The sequence below is a fragment of the Mauremys reevesii genome, linkage group 15 (genome assembly GCF_016161935.1).
Source record: "Mauremys reevesii isolate NIE-2019 linkage group 15, ASM1616193v1, whole genome shotgun sequence".
Taxonomy (NCBI): Eukaryota; Metazoa; Chordata; order Testudines; family Geoemydidae; genus Mauremys; species Mauremys reevesii.
In genome coordinates, this window is record NC_052637.1 from 260,350 (window position 1) to 283,852 (window position 23,503).

A 23,503-nucleotide genomic window follows, 5' to 3' on the forward strand; every position below is an offset into this window, starting at 1 on the left:
GTCAAAAGGGATCAGAGAGGGTTTGATGAGCATCTGACCATGTAGCTGTAGCTTGCTGGAGGCAGACCAGCTTCTTAAGGCTTGCAATGGGGAAGGGGTGCGTGTGTGCGAGGTCTCACATCTGACACCAGGGTCCCAGTTCTCCTGGTGCCCCTAACCCTATGTGCACACAAACTCCTGGACAACCTTGGTAGTGAAGGAGCCCTGCTCCCCCTGATTCTGGGAGAGCTGGATGGCTTGGCATCTGGGCAAACTGCTTACCCTGGGGGATTAAACCCAGGGCCGTCTGGGGCTGAGAGAACTGTTCAGTTTCAGCCTTCACAAGTATTTTCCACAGTCATATTTAAGGCACAGCAAACACCCCAGCAACTCCCCCCACTCCCATAGGTGTCACAATCACAGGCACGGAAAACTGTCAGATTCCTCCTACACCGGCTCTCTGGCATTTGCAGAGCCCCATCTGTACGAAACCAGAGGTTTGCACATTTTTTGCAAGCTCTGGCTCCCCCAGCAGGCGTGGGCTGGATGCAGGGAGCAGTGGGTGGGATTCAAGGCCTGTGCTATACAGAGGCAGGTGTGTGGGCGGGGTGTGTGGGGCAAAGGGAGGTGTCAGAACAGATGAACACAGAGGTCCCTCCTGGCTTTACAATCCACGAAGCTAGACACCCCATTTAAATGGTCAGAACCAGGCTTCAGTTACCTGGCTCCGCTCCGCTCTCAGGGTTTCCAGGGACATCAGGATAAATCTCCGGCCACAGTTTCATCCCAGCAGGATCCATTCTTTTCTCTAGTCTCGGCAGGACACGTGGGCATGCGCTGGGCTCCTCGCTTTCTTGCTATAACCGGCGGGAAGAGTCGGTCCCGGTCGGCTGGAGAGATTCCTGCTCCTGACGTTCTCCAGCTCTTGGCTGACCTGCAGTGCAAGAGGGAACAGCCGGAATTCATAAAGGGCAGATTCCATGGACCATCACTAGGTGGGTCACAGTGTCATCGCTGCTGTAGACCTGGTTCACAGGGCATGGGAAGTTCCCATTGGTCGATTACTAGACCTGACTTTCCCCGCTCTTTAAAAGGTTCTGAGGCCACACACTAGGTTGAAACTGCTCCCCAAGACATGGCTGCCTCAGATGCACTGGCAGGGGAAACCGAGGCAGGAGCGGAGCAGAGCTCTGACTGGGCTCCCCAGACGCAGGTTCTCCCTTTGTATAGTATCCCAGCACCTTCCCCAGGCACAGCCCTTCTCCCCACCAGGCCTGCCCTACCCCCCTCGTATTCCCTCCCCTTATGCTCTCACACACAGCCATTTCCCCCCCCACACACACACACTTTCCGGTGGGAGGGGGAAGCCAGGCTGTGGGGGAGCTTTGGGGCAAGGAGGATTGTTTTGGGGAGACCTGGTGCTCAAAAAGGGGTGCAGAAGGGAAGGACACCACCCCCAAAGCACCAGGCTCGCCTGGCGCTCCTGCCTCAGTTTCCCCATCAGTGCTGCCTCAGTGTGAATGGAGCCTTTAAGCGCTGATGCCTCAGCATAGTGGGACTAAGCTCCCCACTTCGGACCCTTGCCCTGTGCACAGCTCTAGTCTCTTCAACACAGGAGCCCTCTCCACACACACACACCCCAGCCATGCATTCCCAGCCTCTCCTCCCCATCCTCCACTGCCTTCAACAATGCTACTGAGTCCTCCCATCTCATGCCCGCCCTCCTCCCTCCTCTTAGCTATCAAATTCTTCTACACAGCTGCACTTCCCAGTATCAGAAAGGAAATGTGTGGCCAGATTCTAAAACCAGAACTTTCTGTGGACAGTAACAACCCAGCCACGTTTCTCTTTTGTTCCTTGACAATGTGTTGGCACATAGAACAAAACAAAAGACACTGGAAAGGGGCCAGATGTGCAGTGACTTGTCTTAACTCCTTACTGGCTTTCTCAAAAGGTACTTTCAAAATGCACAACCCCTGCCCCCCCAGAGACAGCCTTCCCTGAGGGCGAGGAGCGCTCCCCCTGAAAACACAACCCAGAGATGACAGCTGCACCACTGACTTCCCTCAGTGCAGAGCCCACTGGCCCAAAGACCCACTCCAGTAGAACGGCTTGAAATATTTTTGATCACTGTGTTTTCCTGCCAAAAAATGATCCACATTTAACGGGGGGCGGGGAGGGTTATGGGAGGAAAGTGTCATTTTTACAAAAATTTCCAGCAGGAAATTTCCAAGTGTAAATTTTAGTTTTGGATTAAAAAAAATCCCCTCCACTTTTTTTTATTTTTAAAACAAGATTTCTCCCCCTCACCCCCTGTTTGTTGCCACTGAATGCAATAGAACAAACAGCGTCTTTGGAGTCTCATACACATGTACTTGAAATAGAAGTCAGCTGGATGCAGCCGTGGTGAGCCAGGGTCTGGAGCAGGAGGGTGGACTGGCTGCAGTCACGTTTCTTATTGCATCTGACAGGAGAATTGGCAGGAGGTTCACGGCCATACGTTGGCTGGATCCCGCTCAGGGAATGTTGCTTTTTGTGATGTTCTGCGCCTTTCCCCCTCATCCCCCCATCCTCCTTTCTGATGGTCTCAGAGCAGCACAACCCCTGTTCTCTATTAAAGCAATAGGGTCGGGGATGGGGTGTCTGGACCCAGCAGTGTCCATGTGCTGGAGGAGGGTCTAGACGCCATTGTTATGCCCAGGGGCAGACTTTTCCTGTGGGACGAGAAGATTCCCTTGTTGTCTGTTCTGACAATAGATTTGGGAGCCAAAGCTTTTCTGGGGAACTTTTTATTGCAACCACTGTGTGGTTTCCCCGCAGAACCCAAGCCATGACTCACCGCCCTGCCAACTCGCACCTCACCCAACACCCGATTCACCCGGGGATTCCCCAGAGCATCCACACGAGGATTCAGTGGGGTCCCCACCACCTCCTGGGATCTCCTAGGGGGAGCCCCTTCCCAACTCGATGCTCTGCCATCCCCCACACTAGCCTTTCCCAGGACCCCTGCAGCTCACCTCGCTGCAGAGGGACCCCACCCTCAGTGCTGAGAGCGCCCCGTGATATCCCCACCCCACCCGCCCAGGGGGGCTGGAACGATGTGTCCAGCGTGGTGCTCAGAGCCATTGAACCCAACTGTAAACCCTGCCTATGATGGGAGCCGCTTCAAGCCAGGGGCAGCACCCGGGCCGTAGTTCCAGAACCAATGCGCCCACCCGCTCTCCAGTCTGGATCACTACTGGGTCCCTAGCAGCATCTCAGCCAAATCACACACCCCCAAAACACCCACACCAGCCCCACCCCTGCCCACCTCCCTGCAGGCGCCAGGTGCAGCAGAAGGAAGGAAGGAAGGAGTCCCCACTGCGTCCCAGGGAGCTCTGCTTGTCTGCTGGAGCCCCTGCTACAGCCACAGCTGGGTCCTGGCCCCAGCTGCCTCCCCCCAGCCTGAGCAGCCCAGGTTATGGCCCGGTGACACCCCGCAACCTGGGCTCCCTCCCCCAGCACCAGCCCTCTCACCTGGGACCCGGCTCTCACAACGCGGCTGGGCGAGGAGACGCTCTTGTGCCTGGGGAGCCAGTCTCAGCCCTCCCTTGTGACCACAAAGGGAAAGCATGGTGGGCTCCATCAATCAGGGGCTGAGTTCAGCGGGGCGGGGAACCACTTGCAAATTAGCTCTGCTCCTCCAGTTCCCCCAAAGTCTGGGTAAACCCCTGGGGAGTGAGCACGGTTGGGCCAGGCTGCTGGGAATTGCTAAAGTCCCCCCATAACTTTCAGTCAAGCGGCAGCAGCTCCTGCCTTTAGCTCGGGCCTTGGGAAGTCCCCTTGGTGTGACTGGTCACCACACTGCGCCTCTCAAATGCCTCTTCATTTCAGTCCCAAAGTCCCCTCCATTCCCCAGAGATTAGGTACCCCCGTACTTCCCTGGCTGGTAGCCCTGCGATTCCTGAGACAGATGCTCAGACTTGAGCAACCAGTCCTGCAGCACCGCAGGCTCCCTGCATGGGCAGGTGTGTGCCCCTCACGACAGACCTGAGTGGCCCCTTCTAGGCTCTAAAGTTCGACATTGTCTTACTGAGTGCAGAGTTCTGTACAAATAATAATAATTCTATATTTGTAAGACTGTGCTACAGCACATGTATGAGGGGAACTGGAAAATCCTGTTCTCTCTTTTACATATTTGTAATAAAAGTAATATAAAGTGAGCAGTGTACACTTTGTATCCTAGTGTTGCAACTGAAATCAATATATTGGAAAGTGTTGAAAACATCCAAAAATATTTAAATAAATGGCATTTATTGTTTAGCAGTGTGATTAAAACTGCGATTAAACGAATATTTTTTAATTGCATGATTGATCGTGAATATTTTTTAATCGTGCGATTAATCGTGAATATTTTTAATCGTGCGATTAATCGTGAATATTTTTAATCGTGCGATTGATCGTGAATATTTTTAATCGTGCAATTAATTGCAATTTTTGTTTATCGTTTGGCAGCCCTCATTTTAAGTATTTATTCTATCATCATCTATTTAGATTTTTACAGTTGTGTGAAATTATAGGCAGGGGGTGTTGGTCAGGCAATGATTAATGATAGTGGATGTTGAGAGTCCAGAAAGTTAAAACTTTATTACCATTAAAACACAAATTGTCAACATCACATGTCAGAATACAGAGAGAAGGTGGGTGAAGTAATATATTTTTTTGGAAAGAGACACGCTTTCCAGCTTACACAGAGCTGCTCTTCTTGAAAGCGTGTCTGTTTCACCAACAGAAGCTGGCCCAATAAAAGATATCACCTCCCGCACGTGGTCTCTCTAATATCCTGGGACCAACATGGCTACAAACAACACTGCAAACAAACTATACCAAGTAGATACCTTAAATCAAACTCTAAGAAGTTCTCAAGCAACAATTTTCTTACTTTGTCTATCTGCACATTTCGATCATCGACGGAATTTTTTTCCCAGTTTCTGCGCGTACAGTGAAATCGACATTTACCAACATAAATCTACTCCTTCCAAGTCTATTCAGACTGCAAACTCTTTATGGCAGAAACTGTCTTGTTCAGTGCGCCAGGCACTGTACAAGCACCGCGGAGGAGCCCTGATCACATTCAGGAATCTACTAGGACACAAGTAACATTGTAAGACGAGGGTTAACACACCCGCTTGGTTTCCTTCACAGTTCGGCACAAGTTAACGGAATTTAACCCAAACTGGCTTTATAATCCCTTTGCAATTTGTGCAGACAGCAATGCATATTCTGATTGATTTTCAACAAACCATATGGTAGCAAATCATGTGGCAGCAAATCACGTGGCCCAGCTCCAAGGCGGGTTAGGAATAAGAGAACAATTAGTGTCCACATGATGAGCAGAAAAATTCTGTCACCCTCAGGTGGTGTGGGTCATGGGTTCAAGAAACTGTGTGACTTCCTTGTCCCATGGACACATTCATGTGGTAGTGACTAGTTTGGCAGGAAACTACAACATCGATGCCAACCCCTAATGAGATGCCATAATCAATACCTCACTCTTCTATAGCTCTTTCCAACATAAATTGCCTGCCCAGAAAAACCCAGCCTCCTGTGAATCTTTCAGATTCTTATTTTGTTGATATGCAATCGTTCTATCAAGTGGAGTTCTCACCCCATATCTGCCCAGCCATTCATTCTACCCCTAACCTACAAATCAACCTTCCCCTCCCAGCCCCCAGATCAGTCTGGTTCCCTAGACCCCAACATTTGCCCTGCCCCCAAATCAGTGCTGCCCCCTCATCTGCCCTGCCCTCCAAGATCTGCCCTGCCCCTCCAAGGTCAGTGCTGCCTCTCCCGCATATGCCCTGGCCCCACAGCCCCAAGATTAGTGCTGCCTCTCACATACACCCTGCCCCACCCATCCTAATCTCTGCTTCTCCTACACCACCTGGAGTTCTTCACGCACACCCAGCTGCTGGGGGGCTACAGCAGAGTCCCCACCCCTGGCCCCAGGCTGGGTGTTGCAGAAGGGAACAAGGGAGACACAGAGGAACCCTTGTTTGTCTTTCTCACCGAAGGGGAAGCGGGGGAGCAGAGCTGCCCTGAGCTGGGGGGACTGTCTATGCTCCCCGCTCCCCTCCTGTAAGAAGGCTCTGAGCTTTGCCAGACCAGCTCCAGCATCCTCTGAAATCCCGTCACTTGTGGAGGGAAAAAAACCTGTGTGACACTGTAAAAATGCCACGTCTCTCCCCTGTGCTGATGCACCGTTCGCTCCAACCCCCATCCCATCCCCGTCTCTGTCTCGTCACCTCAGGCTCACAGCTGGTGTCATCTGGGTTCGATATGGGTATTTCTGTTCAGCCACAAAAGAAGTCCCCCCCTCCATCTCCCCCGTTTAGCACTAAATATATAATGGTCCCTTCCCTTTGCAGCTGGCCAGCACACCTGCAACATGTTTCCTGTTGCTCGAGAATCAGCTAAGAGCCTATTTTTAACCTTGCTTAGACTTTGGAAGACCATTTTAACTGGAACCGCTAACCAGTTCCAGTGGGGCCTCAAGAAGTAATTGGCTTAAACTGCAGCAAGGGAGATTCAGGTTAGACATTAACTAAGCCCTGGTCTCAGGGCCGGCTCTGGCTTTTTTGCAGACTTAAGCAAAAAAAAAAAAAGGTGGGGGGGCCAGAGCAGCAAAGCAGGAGGGGAAAAAACCAAACCAAAACAAAAAAACCTGCAGCGCAGCCGGAGCAGCAAAGAAAACAAAACAAAAAAACTTGTGGCGCGGCCGGAGCGGCAAAGCAGGAGGGGAAAAAAACAACCAAACAAAAAAACCTGCGGAGCGGCCGGAGCAGTGGCAGGGGGCGGAGGGACCTGAAGCGCGGCCGGAGCAGCAAAGCAGGGAAACAAAACAAAAAAACCTGGGGCATGGCCGGAGCGGCAAAGCAGGAGGGGGAAAAAACAAAAGAAAAACCTGTGGTGCGGCCGGAGCAGCAAAGCGGGGGTAGGGGGGAACCTGCAGCACAGCCAGAGTGGCAAAGCAGGAAAACAAAACAAAACAAAAAGCCTGGGGCATGGCCGGAGCGGCAAATCAGGGGGGAAAAAAACCGGCGCGGCAAAGCAGGGGGAAAAAAACAACCAAAAAAACCCTGCCGGGCAGCCGGAGCCACGGTGCAGGGGGACTCCCTGTGCTGCAGATGTGCAGCGGAGTGTGAGCCCAGTCTAGCGGGGAGGGAGTGGGGGAGAGAGAGAGCAGGGGGGCAGCCAGGGCTTCAGGGGGGCGCTTGTCCCGCAGTCCCGACCACTGAGCCGCCTGCCGGGAGGGCTCCGCTCCAGTCGGCGGAGAGGGAAGAACAGGGGCTGCCCTGCCCAGTTTGCTGCAGGGCGCTCCCCTCCTCCGCACTGCCGCCCCTTACAGGGCGGCCGAGCGGCAAACAAACAAACAAACAAACAAACAAAACAACCCCGGCCGTGCTGCCCTGAGTTTGGGCGGATGCCGCCCCATAGAATATGCCACCCCAAGCACCAGCTTGCTCAGCTGGTGCCTGGAGCCGGCCATGCCTGGTCTACATGAGAAAGGGTACATCTACACTAGAAACACTACAGCGGCACAGCGGCTGTAGTGTAGACACTATAGCAATGGAAGTGGTTCTTCCGTTGCTGTTGATAATCCACCTCTCCGAGAGGTGGTAGCTTAGTCAAGGGAAGTATTCTTCTATTGACCACGGCCTGTCTACACCGGAAGTAAGGTTGTCTTAACTATGCGTCTCTGGGGTGTGAATTTTTCACACCTCTGAGCAACATAGCTACAACATTGACCTAACTCTCTAGTGTAGACCAACCCAAAGTTGCATCTAATTGAAGTCGGTTTCTAAACTGGTTTGGTTAACTCACACCCTCAATCCCACCCCACATGGACACTCTTATTTTGAATTTATGGCCAGTTCATTCCAGTTTAGCTTAAACCTATTCCCAGCTGAGCTGAGCTAAAGTGAAGTAAGCCACTCTCAAACTCTAATAAGAGCAAACATGTTTCAATTTGGTTAAGATGCAGTAATTTTTAATCTGATTTCAGTTCAACTTTCTCATGTAGATGAGCCCCACGGCATCTTTATTATTATGTAAATTGCAAAAGCAACTAGGAGCCGTAGTCATGGACCAGAACCCTCTTGCTGGACAAACACAGAACAAGGATGATCCATGCTTCTAATCTAAGTATGAGACAAGAGACAATGGGGGGATCCAGGCAGAAGGACGGGGGAGTACAAGGGAACAGTGAGAAAATGTGTGTTATCAGCTGCTGAGCGTACAGTCATCAGTCGCCCATACGTTGACTTTGTTTTTCCCGGTGGGTGCTCCACCCCAAGACCCTTCACCCCACTCATAGACTTTAAGGTCAGAAGGGACCATTATGATCATCTAGTCTGACCTCTTGCACAACGCAGGCCACAGAATCTCACCCACCCACTCCTGTAACAAACCCCTAACCTCTGTCTGAGTTACTGAAGTCCTCAAATTGTGGTTTGAAGACCTCAAGCTGAAGAGAATCCTCCAGCAAGTGACCCGTGCCCCATGCTGCAGAGGAAGGCGAAAAACTTCCAGGGCCTCTGCCAATCTGCCCTGGAGGAAAATTCCTTCCCGACCCCAAATATGGCGATCAGCTAAACCCTGAGCATATGGGCAAGACTCACCAGCCAGCACCCAGGAAAGAATTCTCTGTAGTAACTCAGATCCCACCCCATCTAACATCCCATCACAGACCACTCTTCCCGTTTAAATGATAAAATTAAAGGGAGAGGGGCTGGGGTTGCTCTGGCCGGCCAGGCGCAGCGGGCGCTGGGGCTAGGGCACGGCGGGAGTCGGAGTCCAGGGGCCAAACAGTGGGATTGGGGTCCGGCCACACACCGGGGCCGGGGTCCAGCTTGTGGGGCCGGGATCTGGGCCACTGGGGCTGGGGATTAACGTTAACATTTTACATCAATACTTCCTGCCCCGCTCCACCACCTGCCCCAAGACCTCACCTGCCCGCTGCTCATTGCCTCTGCCCTCATCCAAGAGCCGCTGAACAGCTGATTGGTGGCACCTGAACAGCTGTCGCGGCTGGGTGCTGAGCACCCCTGGATTTGGTGCCTATGTGGACTCCCCTGTGCTAGGAGCTGGGCAAACGCAGAGGAAAGATGATCCATGCTTCTAATCGAAGTATGAGACATGAGACAACAGGTGAGTGGGGGCCCACGAGGCAATAGTGAGACAATGTTAATCAGCTCTGTAGCATTTTATTATTCCTCTCTGTAACATGCTTATAGCAAGCAACAAAGAATCCTGTGGCACCTTATAGACTAACAGACATATTGGAGCATGAGCTTTCGTGGGTGAATAGCCACTTCGTCAGACACATGTATTCACCCACGAAAGCTCATGCTCCAATATGTCTGTTAGTCTATAAGGTGCCACAGGATTCTTTGCTGCTTTTACAGATCCAGACTAACACGGCTGCCCCTCTGATACTTATAGCATTTACTCATCATTTATTAAGCATCTATAGATAGAACCATAAGAAGTGGGACTGCTTATGTCCCCGCTTCAACCTGACAATGACACTGGGGATAAAGCGGGGTTCAAATCCTCCCCACTGATCCAGGGGCGGCTCTAGCGGCGACCGGCAGAGCGCCTCCCGGGGCTTGCCGCCCCAGGCACACGCTTGGAGCGCTGGTGCCTGGAGCCGCCCCTGCACTCAGCACACACCTGGTGGTGTCACAACCCACCAAGAGACGGGCTCTACCTTCTACCCTCTCAGCCAGCAGTGCCACTCACACGGACTCTCTTCTCTGTTGGCCATAAGACCAGCGCAGACCATGTCTCCCACCTACTGATGGAGAGAGACCAGAATGACCGATCCATCACCTACAGACCTGTCATAGGGTCTCACCCCCACTTGGAGCTGTTGGGTTCCAATGTGGGGACCTGCCTTAGTTTCCCTCTAAACTAAAATCCTAGTTTAGATCTACTACGCTGCCACCAGTCAGATTTAAGTGTTTGACACACTGCCTGTTCCCCCAACTTTCCCTAGGGAACACAGATTCAATGTCCCTGAATCTCTACAGACAGGGAAGCAGCCCACTTCCCCCCTCCCTCTCTCCTAGCCACTCTGGAGAGATATACACCGAGTCAAATCCTTGACTCAAAACAAAGAGGGACCTACCTCTCCCTCCCCTTCCCTAGTCCTGGAAAGAGATACCTGATTCAAACTGCTTGAATCAAACCCAGGAGGACTGTCTCTTCCCCCCTCCCCTTCCCCTGAATTTCCACAAGAGAAGGGATTAACCAAGTCCAAAGAAAAGAAAAGAATTTATTAAAGAATAAAAAGAAAGTAACTTGTCTCTGTAATCCAAGATGGAACAATACAGGGTCTAAATTTAATCAATCTCTGGAGAGAATCCCCCCTCCCACTTTCTCAGTAAAAGCAATATCAGCAAACAGAAATAAAGAATTTCCTTTAGCAAATACACAATTGCAAATGTAGAAATCAAATTATAAGACTAATTCGCCTTTCTAATTAATACTCACTATTAAATAGTAGAAACTACTCCAGGAGAACTTGGAGACATGACTGTCCTCTCTTAGATCCAAAGAGAGCTCTAACAAAGAACACAGACAAAGGCTTCCCTCCACAGAGATTTGAAAAAATCTTGTCTCTGATTGGTCCTCTGGTCAGGTGTCCACAGGTACTGCTTGTTAACCCTTTACAGGTAGACAAAAACCTTAACCCTTAACTATCTGGTTATGACAAGACCAGAGACCCCTCCCCATCAATTAGACACAATTCCAGCGACAAGCTCAGGATCAAACTCAACCAGTCCCTGGAACGAAGCATCCCGCTCCGGCACTGCCACATCCCTGCTCTGGGAACGCTACACAGCTCCGGGCATCTGGAAGCAGGAGGTTCTAATGGCAACTGGTTTGTAAATTTAACTACAGCAGCTGCTCTTGCTACAACCCCCAGGCCCCCCAGGGATGACGCAGAAGGGAGCTCACTCACCACGTTGTCTTCTGCTGGTACCAACAGGGAGCTGGTCTCTGAGCTGAGCCTGGTAAGAAAGAAGAAACATCCTCTAAAGAATCATAGGACTGAGAACTGTAGGGGTGGGTGACTCAGTTTAATTAACAATGGGATGTCAGATATTAGGAATGGTAATATACAAAAACCTGTAGGAGAACACTTCAACCTCCCTGGCCACACAATAGCAGATCTTAAGGTAGCCATCCTGCAGCAAAAAACCTTCAGGACCAGACTTCAAAAAGAAACTGCTGAGCTTCAGTTCATTTGCAAATTTGACACCATCAGCTCAGGATTAAACAAAGACTGTGAATGGCTTGCCAACTACAGAACCAGTTTCTCCTCCCTTGGTTTTCACACCTCAACTGCTAGAACAGGGCCCCATCCTCCCTGATTGATCTAACCTCGTTATCTCTAGCTTGCTTCTTGCTTGCTTATATTTACCTGCCCCTGGAAATTTCCACTCTTGCATCCGACGAAGTGGGGATTCACCCACGAAAGCTCATGCTGCAAAACGTCTGTTAGTCTATAAGGTGCCACAGGATTCTTTGCTGCTTTTACAGAACCAGACTAACACGGCTACCTCTCTGATACTCCCTCCAGATGTTTGGCAGCAGACAGGCGGGAAGCAGTGGGAGGTAGGTGGAAGAATGGGGACCTGGTGTGCTGGGGTCCGGGGAAGGGGGCGAGGCGGGGGGGAAGAGGGGAGCTTGGTTGCTGGTGGGTGCTCCGGGGCTGGAGCACCCACGGAGTCGGCCCCTATTTGGCTGGGACTTTTCTAAAGAGAACAGAACAGAGACAAATAGAGGAGAGACCCTAAGTAGCCAGGACATTGTTACTCATTTGACAATAGCAGGCGTGTCGGCTGTTAACAATAATCAATGAAACAGTGTCTGGCCCCACAGATTAGGCTGCCCTATCGAATTACCTACCAGTGCAGTCCAGTCTAATCTCAGCTCCCACCCCAGCTGTGCTGGTGCCCCTCAATCTCCCTGCTGTCCCAGCCCTGGGGTCTCCCTCTGTCAGTGCCCTTCAACTCTGACCGACCCATAACCCCCAACCCTGTTACCCAGCCCTGAGCTCTCCCTCTGTCAGTGCCCTTCAACCCGACTGACCCATAGCGCCCCTGCTATCCCAGCCCTGAGCTCTCCCTCTGTCATGGCTGTTCAACCAGACCTATAGCCCCCACCCCCTGAGCCCCAGGCTCCCCCCTGCAGCTCTGCCAGTGCCTCTCAATCCTGACCCACAGCCCTGCTGTTAGCCCAGCCCTGGGCTCCTCCTCCTCCCAACTCTGTCAATGCCCGTCAGTCCCAAACTCATAGACCTCCCTCCACCCGCCGCTATCCCAGCCTTGGACTCCCCCTGCCCCACAGCTCTGCCGGTGGCCTTCAATCCTAACCCGCTGCCCCCTGCTCTCCCCTGAAAGGAGGGTGGTGACTTCATGCTCTGCCTCAGTAGCTCGGTTCCTCCTGATGGTACCATTCCCCGACTTGTAGCAAGCATCAGAACCAGCAGCCAGGTCTGTACGGAGTTAGTGGGGACCCCTGCCCCGGACCCCATCCAGAGCAGTGGATCTCAAACTCAGTTGATTGCACCCCCTTGTCTGTGTCTGTAGCAGTTTATGCCTCTTCCCCCATCCTCCCGCCACACAAGTACATAACGATCTACCAGTAAAAAATTCAACACACAACTCTCACTAAATACTCAACCCAGCAAGGCACTGATTCAAACCGAGCCAGCGATCCATTGCAATAAGAGCAAGAGAAAACCCGCGAGTGGGGTCCACCATGCCTACAGTCAAACGGGTGCATGGCTGCATCGCAGCAAAGGGATTAATGTCCAGATGTGCCGGGACTTAGTATAACGCTCCGTAAACGGAACAGCAAACCCTCCAAATGTTCGCAGAATCACATGATTCTGTGAAAACGCACCGCGCCCTCTAGAGCGCAAACGCGCAGCGCCACCAGAGGAGCTGACATGGCTGGAGGAATCAGCTTTGCTAAGTATCAGAGGGGGAGCCGTGTTAGTCTGGATCTGTAAAAGCAGCAAAGAATCCTGTGGCACCTTATAGACTAACAGACGTTTTGCAGCATGAGCTTTCGTGGGTGAATACCCACTTCGTCAGATGCAAGTCTTGCATCCGACAAAGTGGGTATTCACCCACGAAAGCTCATGCTGCAAAACGTCTGCTAGTCTATAAGGTGCCACAGGATTCTTTTCAGCTTTGCTAGTTATTCCCTGCTGTGGGTAACGTGCACAGTAAGGGGGTTCCCCCCCCCCAAAGCTTCTCACGCCTTGTCCCCCAATACTTTCGGCGCCCCTGCCCCGGTTTGAGAACCTCTGGGCTAGAGAACCAGGCAGGATGACTTCCCATGGTTCCTTTTCCCAGGGTTTCAATTTGGGAAAAGTTTAACCCTTTTTGCTGCCTGCATCCCTGGGAGGGGAGGGAAATGAGGTTCCCATACCTAGCCTATTACAGGGACACAGGGGAGTGAAATGGGATGGGGGTGGGGAGAAACATGACAACACCACCTAAGCAGAAGAATGCAGTGGGGGTGGATAGCAGGAGGGGTTCTTATAACAATCCACTCCCTTGCTTCTCCCGCACACACACCTGATCTCCAACCCCAGATAGCCACCTCACCATCCACACCCACATTAAATCAATTCTCACCTGCATCCCTGGGCCACCACCTGCCGTGCAGGTGGGGGCAAAGCGCCTGCTCCCCCATGGCTGCTGCAGCTTTTCCCTTCGTTACTGACGGGCGCAGCACTGGGGTGTTTGTCTGCAGCCAGCAGTTCCCTGCCATTGGCAGCCCAGTTCAGAAGGAAAGGTTCCAGGAGCTCGCTGGCTGGCTCGGTTAGAAGGGACGACTTGCTTTCCTGCAGCCCCTTATCTTTGGGTACTGGGGGCCTCACAACCCCTGCATCCTGTTTGGGATGTTGCAAAACTTCCGCCTCTGATCCTCCCTCGCCTGCGTGTTGCATTTTCAAACAAACCCCTTGGAGTTTTCTCCCACCCATGGGAGGAGCTCAGCGCTTAGCCTGGCACCTCCTCTGCCTGTGGCGTGCAAGGCGTGACCTCGCACGGCCGGTGCGTGCAAGCTCACGCTTTGCAGAGGACACCACCGTTAGCTGCTTCAGCACCCAGCCCCTCTTCTTTTAATAAATGAAGCTCTGGAAGATCTCCCTGTAAACATCTGCAAAACTAGTTCATTATCCACCTTCAAATCTCTCCTTGACACTCATTTTGCCGTAGCACCCGTGGCAAACTTGACAACGATCAGGCAGCAGGTGTGCTGCGACCACTGCCAATCCTGCAGACTGCTGTTGTGTAATTGTTTCCTCGTGCTCCCCCGTCGGTCTGTTTGTATCCATCTGTTGTCTCTTAGATTGTCAGCTCTCTGGGGCAGGGACCTTAGAGCCTGTCTAGCCATATGTTTATATTTTCCTTTAAATTGGAATATATACAAGATACTGAAGTAGAGATCACAAAAATCCGGGGGAGGGGGGGAATTGCAAATCAAGGGGACAGAGTTAAGGGGGTTGTGACACTATGCATTTCTCTGGATTTTATAACAGCAACATCTGCATTATGCGGGCAAGCAAGGATTGGCAGGGTCCTTAACTATTCACCTCCTTGCTTTCAAGGGCTGCGGTAGATAACAATTCTACGAGTGCTTAACTGGTTTTGAATGAAGTTTAAGACCCAAAAAAAATTTAATTTGATATGAGTGTTTCTGGGCAGTTTGGCACCAAATTCTCCACTTCTAGCCTTATGGAAGGCAATGACCTGCAGGATGAATGGTGTCTGTTGGCCAAGGAATAAGAATGGTGGGGGAAAGAGTGTTCCCAGAACACCTGGCAGGGGGGAGAAGGGTCCCCGCTATAGGAGAGAAGGGGGAATGAAGGGCGTACATGGCTTCTGGCTTGGGGGGTTGGGTGGCATGCAGAGCCCCTGGCATGAGCAGGAGAATTGGGGATGATGTTGGCGAATAGAGGAAAGGGGGTGGGGACACAGCACCTGGCATTACTGTAGTGCTGTAACACCAGGCTCATAATACCAGGCCCAAGGGCTAGTCACGATAGGGCTCCATTGTGCTGGGTGCTGTACAAACAAACCTCAGTAGAAGACAGCCCCAAAGAGCTCACAGTTCCAGCAGCCTCGGCAAACAACTCACCTGTGCCAAGTAAACGCTTCTGTGTTTGCAGGATCCGGGTCCAACAGGGTCATGTTCATCACTGTGTTTTCAAGCCAACACTTTCAGGGGCCAGATCCCAGCTGGTGTCAATGGGCCATAGCTCCACTGGACTCAACGGGGCCAGAGCCCAGCTGGTGTCAATGGGCCGTAGCTCCATTGGGGTCAAAGGGGCCAGATCCCCCAGCTCGTGTCAATGGGCCGTAGCTCCATTGGGGTCAATGGGGCCAGATTCCCCAGCTGATGTCAATGGGCCGGAGCTCCATTGGGGTCAATGGGGCCAGATCCCCCAGCTCGTGTCAATGGGCCGTAGCTCCATTGGGGTCAATGGGGCCAGATCCCCCAGCTGGTGTCAATGGGCCGTAGCTCCATTGGGGTCAATGGGGCCAGATTCCCCAGCTGGTGTCAATGGGCCGGAGCTCCATTGGGGTCAATGGGGCCAGATCCCCCCGCTGGTGTCAATGGGCCGTAGCAGGGAAAAACTTCAGCAGTGGGGAAACTCTCTAGCAATTCCCTGCTACCGAGACTCACCCCACCTCCGCCTCTCTGCCGTTGATTTGTAGCAAACAATCCAAATGATAACAGGGTAGACAGGTCTGTCAAGGGGGGGGCTGTCACCCACCCACACCCCACTGCATACAGAACTTGCAGGAGAGGGAGGAAGAAGAGGGCTTATTTTATGCTCCCACTGCTTTTGGAAATCTGGCACCTAAATGGGAGCAGAGCCCTTCTGAAAATCTAACCCCAGATCTGTCCCCCCTGTGCATGGAGAGCACGATTCAGCTTTCCCATAACTGTCTCCCTGCCTCACCCGATTATCCCTATTTAGGGTTGCCAACTCTCCAGGGTTGGCCTGGAGTCTCCCGGAATCAGCATCATTCTCCCGGTGACTATTGAAAGCAATTGAGGAGATTTTAATAAGAAAATGACATTACGTCATACTGGCGGGGGGGAATCTCCCGGAATAGCTTCAGTCAGAGTTGGCAACTCTACTTTGTGCGCTATGGGAGACTCACCATGCGGTTGGGGTGGAGAGATGCCAAAATTGTGCCCAGTTGTTAGATAGTTACCCATCCATCCCCATAGGCACTGTCTCGCTCTATCTATCCATGCGTTCCCAAACATATCATCTGTCTGTCTTATCTATAACATTTTGGATGAAAATTTTAATAAAATTGTGGATTTAAAAATTTAGGGGAGAAATGTTAAAAAAAATACTGCATCCAAAAAAGAGCTAGAGAGAGAGAGAGAGAGAGAACAGTTTGGAGGATTTGAAAGAACTTTGAAATTTCAAAATATTTTGTAGAAATGTTTGTTTATCAACCACCTCTAGAAGAAAGTTCCAAGTTAGGACAATAGCCCAGATCCTCGATGCAGCTTCAGCTTCCTTTGCTTTCTGGGCTGCTGTCTGTTGAGCTGATATCCCCTAGCTCAAATTACAGCAGACTTCAGGAGGGTGTGACACACACGGTATGGCCGGCTTATCACAGGCTCGTGATATCTGGTGCTTTCCCTCAAGCCTCGGCTCCAGGAGTCATGTGATTTTTAGAGAGCCGCAGCTTTCAATTAAAAGCAGGTAGCTAGTCTTTGTGGGACTGTAGCCTGATCTCCAGATTAGGAATAAGCATTCCCGATTCTCACTATAAGGGTAGACAGGTCCTTGTCCCAGGATCAGGCCCAGTATTAATAAAATTATTATTATTTATGATGTGTACAGGTGCAACACTCATTATAGGAACTCTTCTATAGTTACAACTAAATAATTTATGAATACATTTGACAGGATGTTGCATTACAAGCGGGCCGGATAAAGCACAACAACCAATATGATTGCAAGCTGAATCGTTTATTGTGTACAATGCATCATATTATATAGGCTTCTCCATATTAGCAAACGTCAGACACACCAACATCACATTGCTGCTGATTGGTTCTTAGTCCGATACACACGCTTTTCACATGCATGGCCCTTTGCTTACTGATTTCCCATTTCCCATGCAATCCATCTGATTATGGCCTCGTTTATCACCTTGAAACCGATCCCAGCTAGGCCACCTGGCGTCTGTCTCCCACGGGCTAGCTCTCAACTTTCTCATAACAACTTTATCTAACTCCTCTGTTCTTGTTGTCCTGCTGCTGTAACTTTCCACCAAGGCAGCATAGGGATGATGTAACCCCACAGCAGGATAGCTAAGTTTCCCTTCTGTCACCTCCAGGGCCGTAGCAACAAAGAACGTGGCCCCCTCCGAACATATGTGGCCCCCTCTGAACATATGTCCGGGGGCCCTTATAATGCAGAAACTGGAATGCGGTATTTATTTTATTGCCACTTTTAGGGGCCCCCTTCCTTGCGGGGCCCCCTCCGGTCGGAGGGTACGGAGGGCGCTCGCTACGCCTCTGGTCACCTCCCTTCCTTTTCAACTTCCCTTGGAAAGTTGTGTGTGTGTGTTTGTCTCAGCTGCTACAGGCGCTGCCGTTCCTATCGCCTCTCTGCCTTGCGGTGGGTCGGTGTGTTCCTGGGGCTCTCGGTTCTAGCCCGCCTGCCTGGGCTTTTTGCAGCCACTTCAGGTAAGAGATCCCAGCTCCCTTCTGTACTGTCCAGTGGGGCTGGGGTCCTAAGCAGAAAAGGGGAGGTGCAGGGCCGGGCTCAGGGAAAATGGCAACCTGGGCGAATTTGTATTTTGGCGCCCCTGTGGGTGTGGCACACACCCCCCGCATTGTCCCTGGCCTCCACGGGCTCCCCACCCCCTTTCTGCATCCCCCCCCCAAAGGTGTGTGCCTGGGCGGCCCCACATGAGGGCATCAAGGGCCGCGCACCTGATTAGTGGAGCTGTGCAGGTGTGGTGGCTCCACTAATTAGGTGCCTGGGCCCTGGAGAGGACACATATTTAAGATGAGGTGGTGGCTTTGGGGGGAATAGGAGGTAGGTGCAGTGCTCTGTGGGTGGGGGCAGTTTTGGGTGTGCAGGGCTGTGGCGGCCAGGGAGAGACACCCCCTCCTTCCACCCCAGCCCAGTGGCTGCCACAGCAGGGGAGAGACCCCCCACCTTCTTGTCTCCAGGGCAAGAAGCTTACACAGCTTCACCTCCTGGATCTCTCTTTGGAACATTCAGCATCCTCTGCCCCTCCATGTGCTTCCCACAGCAAGCCCACCCCGGCGGGGCCCTGGGGAAGCCACAGGGTCCTGCACCCCCACTTTGCAGTCAGACGTGACTCTCAGCCAGCCAGTAACACAGAGGTTTATTCGATGACAGGAACAGGGTCTAAAACAGAGCTTGTAGGTACCGCGAGCTGGACCCCTCAGCTGGGTCCATTCTGAGGGGCAATGAGCCAGACCCCCAGGTCTGCACTTCACTCCTCGTCCCCAGCCAGCTCCAGACTTGGGGGCTGCTGCAGCAGGAATGAGACCCCCCCCCTCTTCCCAGCCCCAGCTCCTGACATTCCTAGCCATGTATTTGCCTTCCTGCCTCCCTTCCTGGCTCCAATCCATGTCTTTGTTTTCCTCACAAAATGGAGTTCAGTGGATTTCCTGTAATTCTTCTCAGGATGTTGCTACCCTGAAAGTGACAGAGCCTGACAGCAATCAGGACCTCCCTCCAAATGAGGAAAGCAGTAGGAAGTGGGACAAGAGCAATTACAGGCAGCCGGGGTCTTCTCTCAGAAACAGGCGTCAGGGCTCTGACAGGGATGAGCTGTGAGCTGCTTCCTGACTCCCTGCACTCCTCAGTCTGTTCCTCCCATCCTCTCCCCCAAACAAATTCTAAACCTGAATGGAAATCACTTGTCACCCTGCTGGTGGCCAGAGAGACACCTCCAGACAAGCGATTTCCATGAGGGAGAAGTATTGGGAACCATTAAGGCCTGATCTTTGGTATCTGGCATAGTTTTGGCTCTTCAGAGTACTCCCTTTGGGTATGTCTACACTACGGGATTATACCGATTTTACAGAAACCGTTTTTTTAAAACAGATTGTATAAAGTCGAGTGCCCGCATTCACACTAAGCACAGTAATTCGGCGGTGTGCGTCCATGTACCGAGGCTAGCGTCGATTTCCGGAGCGTTGCACTGTGGGTAGCTATCCCATAGTTCCCGCAGTCTCCCCCACCCTTGGAATTCTGGGTTGAGATCCCAATGCCTGATGGGGCAAAAAACATTGTCACGGGTGGTTCTGGGTACAGCCTCACCCCTCCCTCCGTGAAAGCAGTAGACAACCGTTTCGCGCCTTTTTTCCTGGGTGAACTGTGCAGATGCCATAGCACAGCAAGCATGGACCCTGCTGAGCTCAAGACAGCAATCATGGACGTTGTAAACACCTCGCGCATTCTCGTGCACTCAGTGCTGAACTAGGACGTGCAAAACCAGGCGAGGAGGAGGCGGCTACGGCAGCGCGGCGATGAGAGTGATGAGGACGTGGACACAGAATTCTCTCAAACCGCGGGCCCCGGCGCTTTGGAGATCCTGATGGTAATAGGGCAGGTTCTAGCCATTGAATGCCGATTTTGGACCTGGGAAACAAACACAGACTGGTGGGACCGCATAGTTTTGCAGGTTTGGGACGATTCCCAGTGGCTGCGAAACTTTTGCATGCGTAAGGGCACTTTCATGGAACTTTGTGACTTGGTTTCCCCTGCCCTGAAACACCAGAATACCAAGATGAGATCAGCCCTCACAGTAGAGAAGCGAGTGGCGATAGCTCTCTGGAAGCTTGCAACACCAGACAGCTACCGGTCAGTCGGGAATCAATTTGGAGTTGGAAAACCTACTGTGGGGGCTGCTGTGATGCAAGTAGCCAAAGCAATCACTAAGCTGCTGCTATGAAAAGTTGTGACTCTGGGAAACTTGCAGGCCATAGTGGATGGCTTTGCTGCAATGGGATTCCCTAACTGTGGGCGGGCAGTAGATGGAACCCATTTCCCTATCTTGGCACTGGAGCACCAGGGCACCCAGTACATAAACCGCAAGGGGTACTTTTCAGTGGTGCTGCAAGCACTGGTGGATCACAAGGGACGTTTCACCAACATCCACGTGGGATGGCCGGGAAGGGTTCATGATGCTCACATCTTCAGGAACACTACTCTGTTTAAACGGCTGCAGCAAGGGAAGTACTTCCCAGACCAGAAAATAACAGCTGGGGATGTTGAAATGCCTGTAGTTATCCTGGCAATACCGATTTCAGCGCTACTCCCCTCGTCGGGGAGGAGTACAGAAATCAGTTTTAAGAGCCCTTTATATCGATATAAAGGGCTTTGTTGTGTGGCCGGGTGCAGGGTTAAATTGGTTTAACTCTGCTAAATTCGGTATAAACATGTAGTGTAGACCAGGCCTTTGACTCATAGGGAGCAAGCAGCACTAGGTTTGGTGCTAGGTGTTTTGTAGGATAAAGACCTTACCTGCAGGCTCTTTGAAGCGGGGATCTGTCTGCAAACTCTGAGGTGTTAATGTGCTCCGGGGCTTGTAAAAATTTAATGAGTTGGACACACACACACACAAACCAGGAGAACTTTGCCTGTTTCTACAGGGCTCTGCTGCACTTGCACAGCCTGGGTGCTAAACACTCGTGTAAAATCCCCATAACCCACCACTTGATGTTTTACTGCCCTTTGTATTTTCAGTGGTGTCCCTTGTTTGTTTGTGGGTTTGTTTGCTGGCTGTGTCGCTTTATTGTTACTGTTCTCTGTGTGTGACGTATTAATCACATTACGAGTTGACATCCCAGAGAATATGTATAAGCCTGAGCGAATGCCTTGTACTGTCCTTTCCAGTCTCAGAAAAGATTCCGTTAATATTTGCGATGAGAGCATGACTATTTCCAGCTGACTCATAGATTTGTTTAGCATCTTAAAGCTGAGCTGTGTGTGCAGATAATATGCATACAAGAGGGATAGTTTTGTGACCTGCAGAAGTCAGTAGGATGCTAGTGTGTTGGCAGATGCTTCATTTTTCAAGAGCAGCTTTCACTGAAGATTTAGTGGTCTATGGTAGAAGAAGGTTATTCAATTGGGCCTCTGATGCATATTTTTTATGCTTTGACTTAATGGCCATGGCTTTGTTTTAGGTATATAGCTGTCCTCAGTGTGCCACATTTTGGTGTTTTTACTAGCTTGAGTTGTTAGAAAGGAGGATAAAATCCATGCACTCCAAGGGCAGTGTGAACTTTCTTTTTATTTGATTTCATATTAAATAAACATCTTAAGCAGAGCCCCTCCTTAATGACTCCTTGTTTCAATATTCTCTCTTCTTCCAGAGCTATGAACTGTTTAAAAATAGACATCTAGGCTTTTTGTTTGTACTGGTGCCGCACATTACGGCGATATCGGCGCTGCACACAACACCCTTTTACTGCTTATGTGATTCTCAAATAAACTGCTGTGCACTGAGCAAATTGAATCTGAATTTTCACTGGTACCAGTAACAATCTGCCCAGCCGTGGGCCATTAACGATCCGTTTCAACAGAGGGGTTGGGGCAAAGGGGGCACAGTGTGAGGGTTAGGGGTGCAGGAGGGAACTGCAGGGGTTAGGGGCAAAGAGGGCCGCAGTCCTACAAACGTCCCTCATCGCGGGGTGTTGGCTACCCTGAAACTCTCTCTTACAGTGTCACAGACCTCTCCCTGGGCACAAGAAGGAAGGGAGGCAGGGTCTGGGTGAGGGGAAACAGGAGAGGGGCAGGGTCGAGTAAGGGGGAAGAAAAAGACAGTAGGGCCTAGCGCATCTCTCTGTTCAGGTTTGGCCTCTACTCTGGAAATGTTTGGTTACCCCATACTGCATTGCTTTAATACCTGCTTGAATGAGCAGTACTCGGAGCAGCCACTAGAGGTCGCTACCCCACATCATATCAGCAGAGGAAACACACTATCAGCTGAGTTGTAGCACTGTTGGTCCCAGGACATTACAGAGACCAGGTGGGGGAGGTGATGCTTTCATTGGACCAGCTTCTGTTGGTGAGAGAGACAAGCCCGAAGAAGAGCTCTGTGTGAGCTGGAAGGCTTGTGTCTCTCACCAACAAAAGCTGGTCCAACGAAAGCTATCGCCTCCCCCACCGGGTCTCTCTAACATCAGCCACAGCAGGTATATTTATTGACTGGCCCCGAGTGTGGCTGATGGCTGAGTCGGTGTAGACAGCAAGGGGCCGCGTGTCCCTGCAGTGCATGATGGCCACAGGCTGGGACAGCAACTGGGTTTCCACCGGCAGTGACCGCGCCAGGCAAAGGGCAGCTCAGAGACACGATAAGCTGAGGTTACTTGCTGAGCCGGGTTGGTTTGGATGACACAAGCTTCCGTTCAGCTGAGATGGGAAATAAAATAATATTTCCCATTAATGCTGGTCGACATTTACAGATAAGAAAAATGCTGCTTGAGAACGTCTTAGCCTTTGATTTGCCTATTTAGACATGCGATGCCGACAATTTCTGTTTTAACGGTTCCAAAGCTTTAACTCCTGAATCTCAGCATCTATGTCACTAAATATTTATTGTCTGACCCCACCCCCAGTAATTTCCTGCACGTGTGAAAATTTAAGTGGATAAAATCGAAAAAAAATGCTTCAAAATGAACATTGACATAATCCATCAAAATGATAATAAAAATAAAGATTGAATTCTGCCAAGCCGGGGTAGAGAGACCCCCATGAGGAATATATGGACTCTCACCCGCACATGTAGAGAGAGACACAAAAAGAGAAGCGGAGCGAGACACACTCAGATACACAAACATAAATGCACATCTTTCCAGCAGGGACGGCTTCCAGGTATTGCAGTGATGGGTGTCAGTATAAACCTCTGTAGTCAAGGGGGTGTTATTGGGTAGTAACAGTGATGTCAACTCGTATCCCAAGTCTTGCGATATTTGGTGTTCTGACAGACCCTGCTTCTGGGATCATAGACTTTAAGGTCATAAGGGACCATCATTATCACCTACTCTGACCTCCTGCACATCGCAGGCCACAGAACCGCACCCACCCACTCCTGTGATAGCCCCTTCACCTCTGGCTGAGGTATTGATGTCCTCAAATCATGGTTTAAAGAGCTTGTGATTGTGACACTTGTGACAGATCCAAACCAGTGGGGTACAGGAGTCTGGTAGAGGGCAAATATACTGGTCACTGGATGAGGAGTTTTCTGTTCCCTGAGTGACCAGAGCAGGGGCTGCACTAGAGTAATCAGGAACCTGCTAGAACCAGGGGCGGCTCTAGGATTTCCGCCGCCCCAAGCAGGGCGGCATGCTGCGGGGTGGGGGGGGGAGGGGCGCTCTGGCGGTCGCCGGTCCCGCGGCTCCGGTGGACCTCCTGCAGACGTGCCTGTGG

The 23,503-nt window shown here is 51.3% G+C and overlaps 1 protein-coding gene, 1 long non-coding RNA gene and 1 pseudogene across 5 annotated transcripts in view; 2 read left to right on the forward strand and 1 right to left on the reverse strand.

Moving 5' to 3' along the window:
• The window catches only part of LOC120382844 (C-type lectin domain family 2 member D-like), a 34,182-nt gene extending 20,212 nt beyond the window's left edge, over window positions 1-13,970 (reverse strand). The window contains exons 1-3 of one of the 4 annotated variants that reach the window (XM_039500268.1): window positions 13,680-13,970; window positions 10,988-11,036; window positions 701-913 (exon numbers count right to left, since the gene is read on the reverse strand). In XM_039500268.1, coding sequence (XP_039356202.1) covers window positions 701-779 — 79 coding nt within the window. In that variant the 5' untranslated portion in view covers window positions 780-913; window positions 10,988-11,036; window positions 13,680-13,970. Of the gene's footprint in view, window positions 1-700; window positions 914-3,495; window positions 3,575-10,515; window positions 10,557-10,987; window positions 11,037-11,937; window positions 11,969-13,679 lie in introns of those variants that run through there. The other 3 variants (XM_039500269.1, XM_039500271.1, XM_039500270.1) reach the window with 3 other exon arrangements.
• A 3,382-nt stretch (window positions 13,971-17,352) lies between these two features.
• On the forward strand, window positions 17,353-19,228 carry LOC120384038. The gene is made up of 3 exons (XR_005588610.1): window positions 17,353-17,515; window positions 17,663-17,772; window positions 19,172-19,228. It is a non-coding gene; the product is annotated as an uncharacterized LOC120384038 (long non-coding RNA).
• A 3,124-nt stretch (window positions 19,229-22,352) lies between these two features.
• Window positions 22,353-23,503, forward strand: part of LOC120383460 — a 28,636-nt pseudogene continuing 27,485 nt past the window's right edge.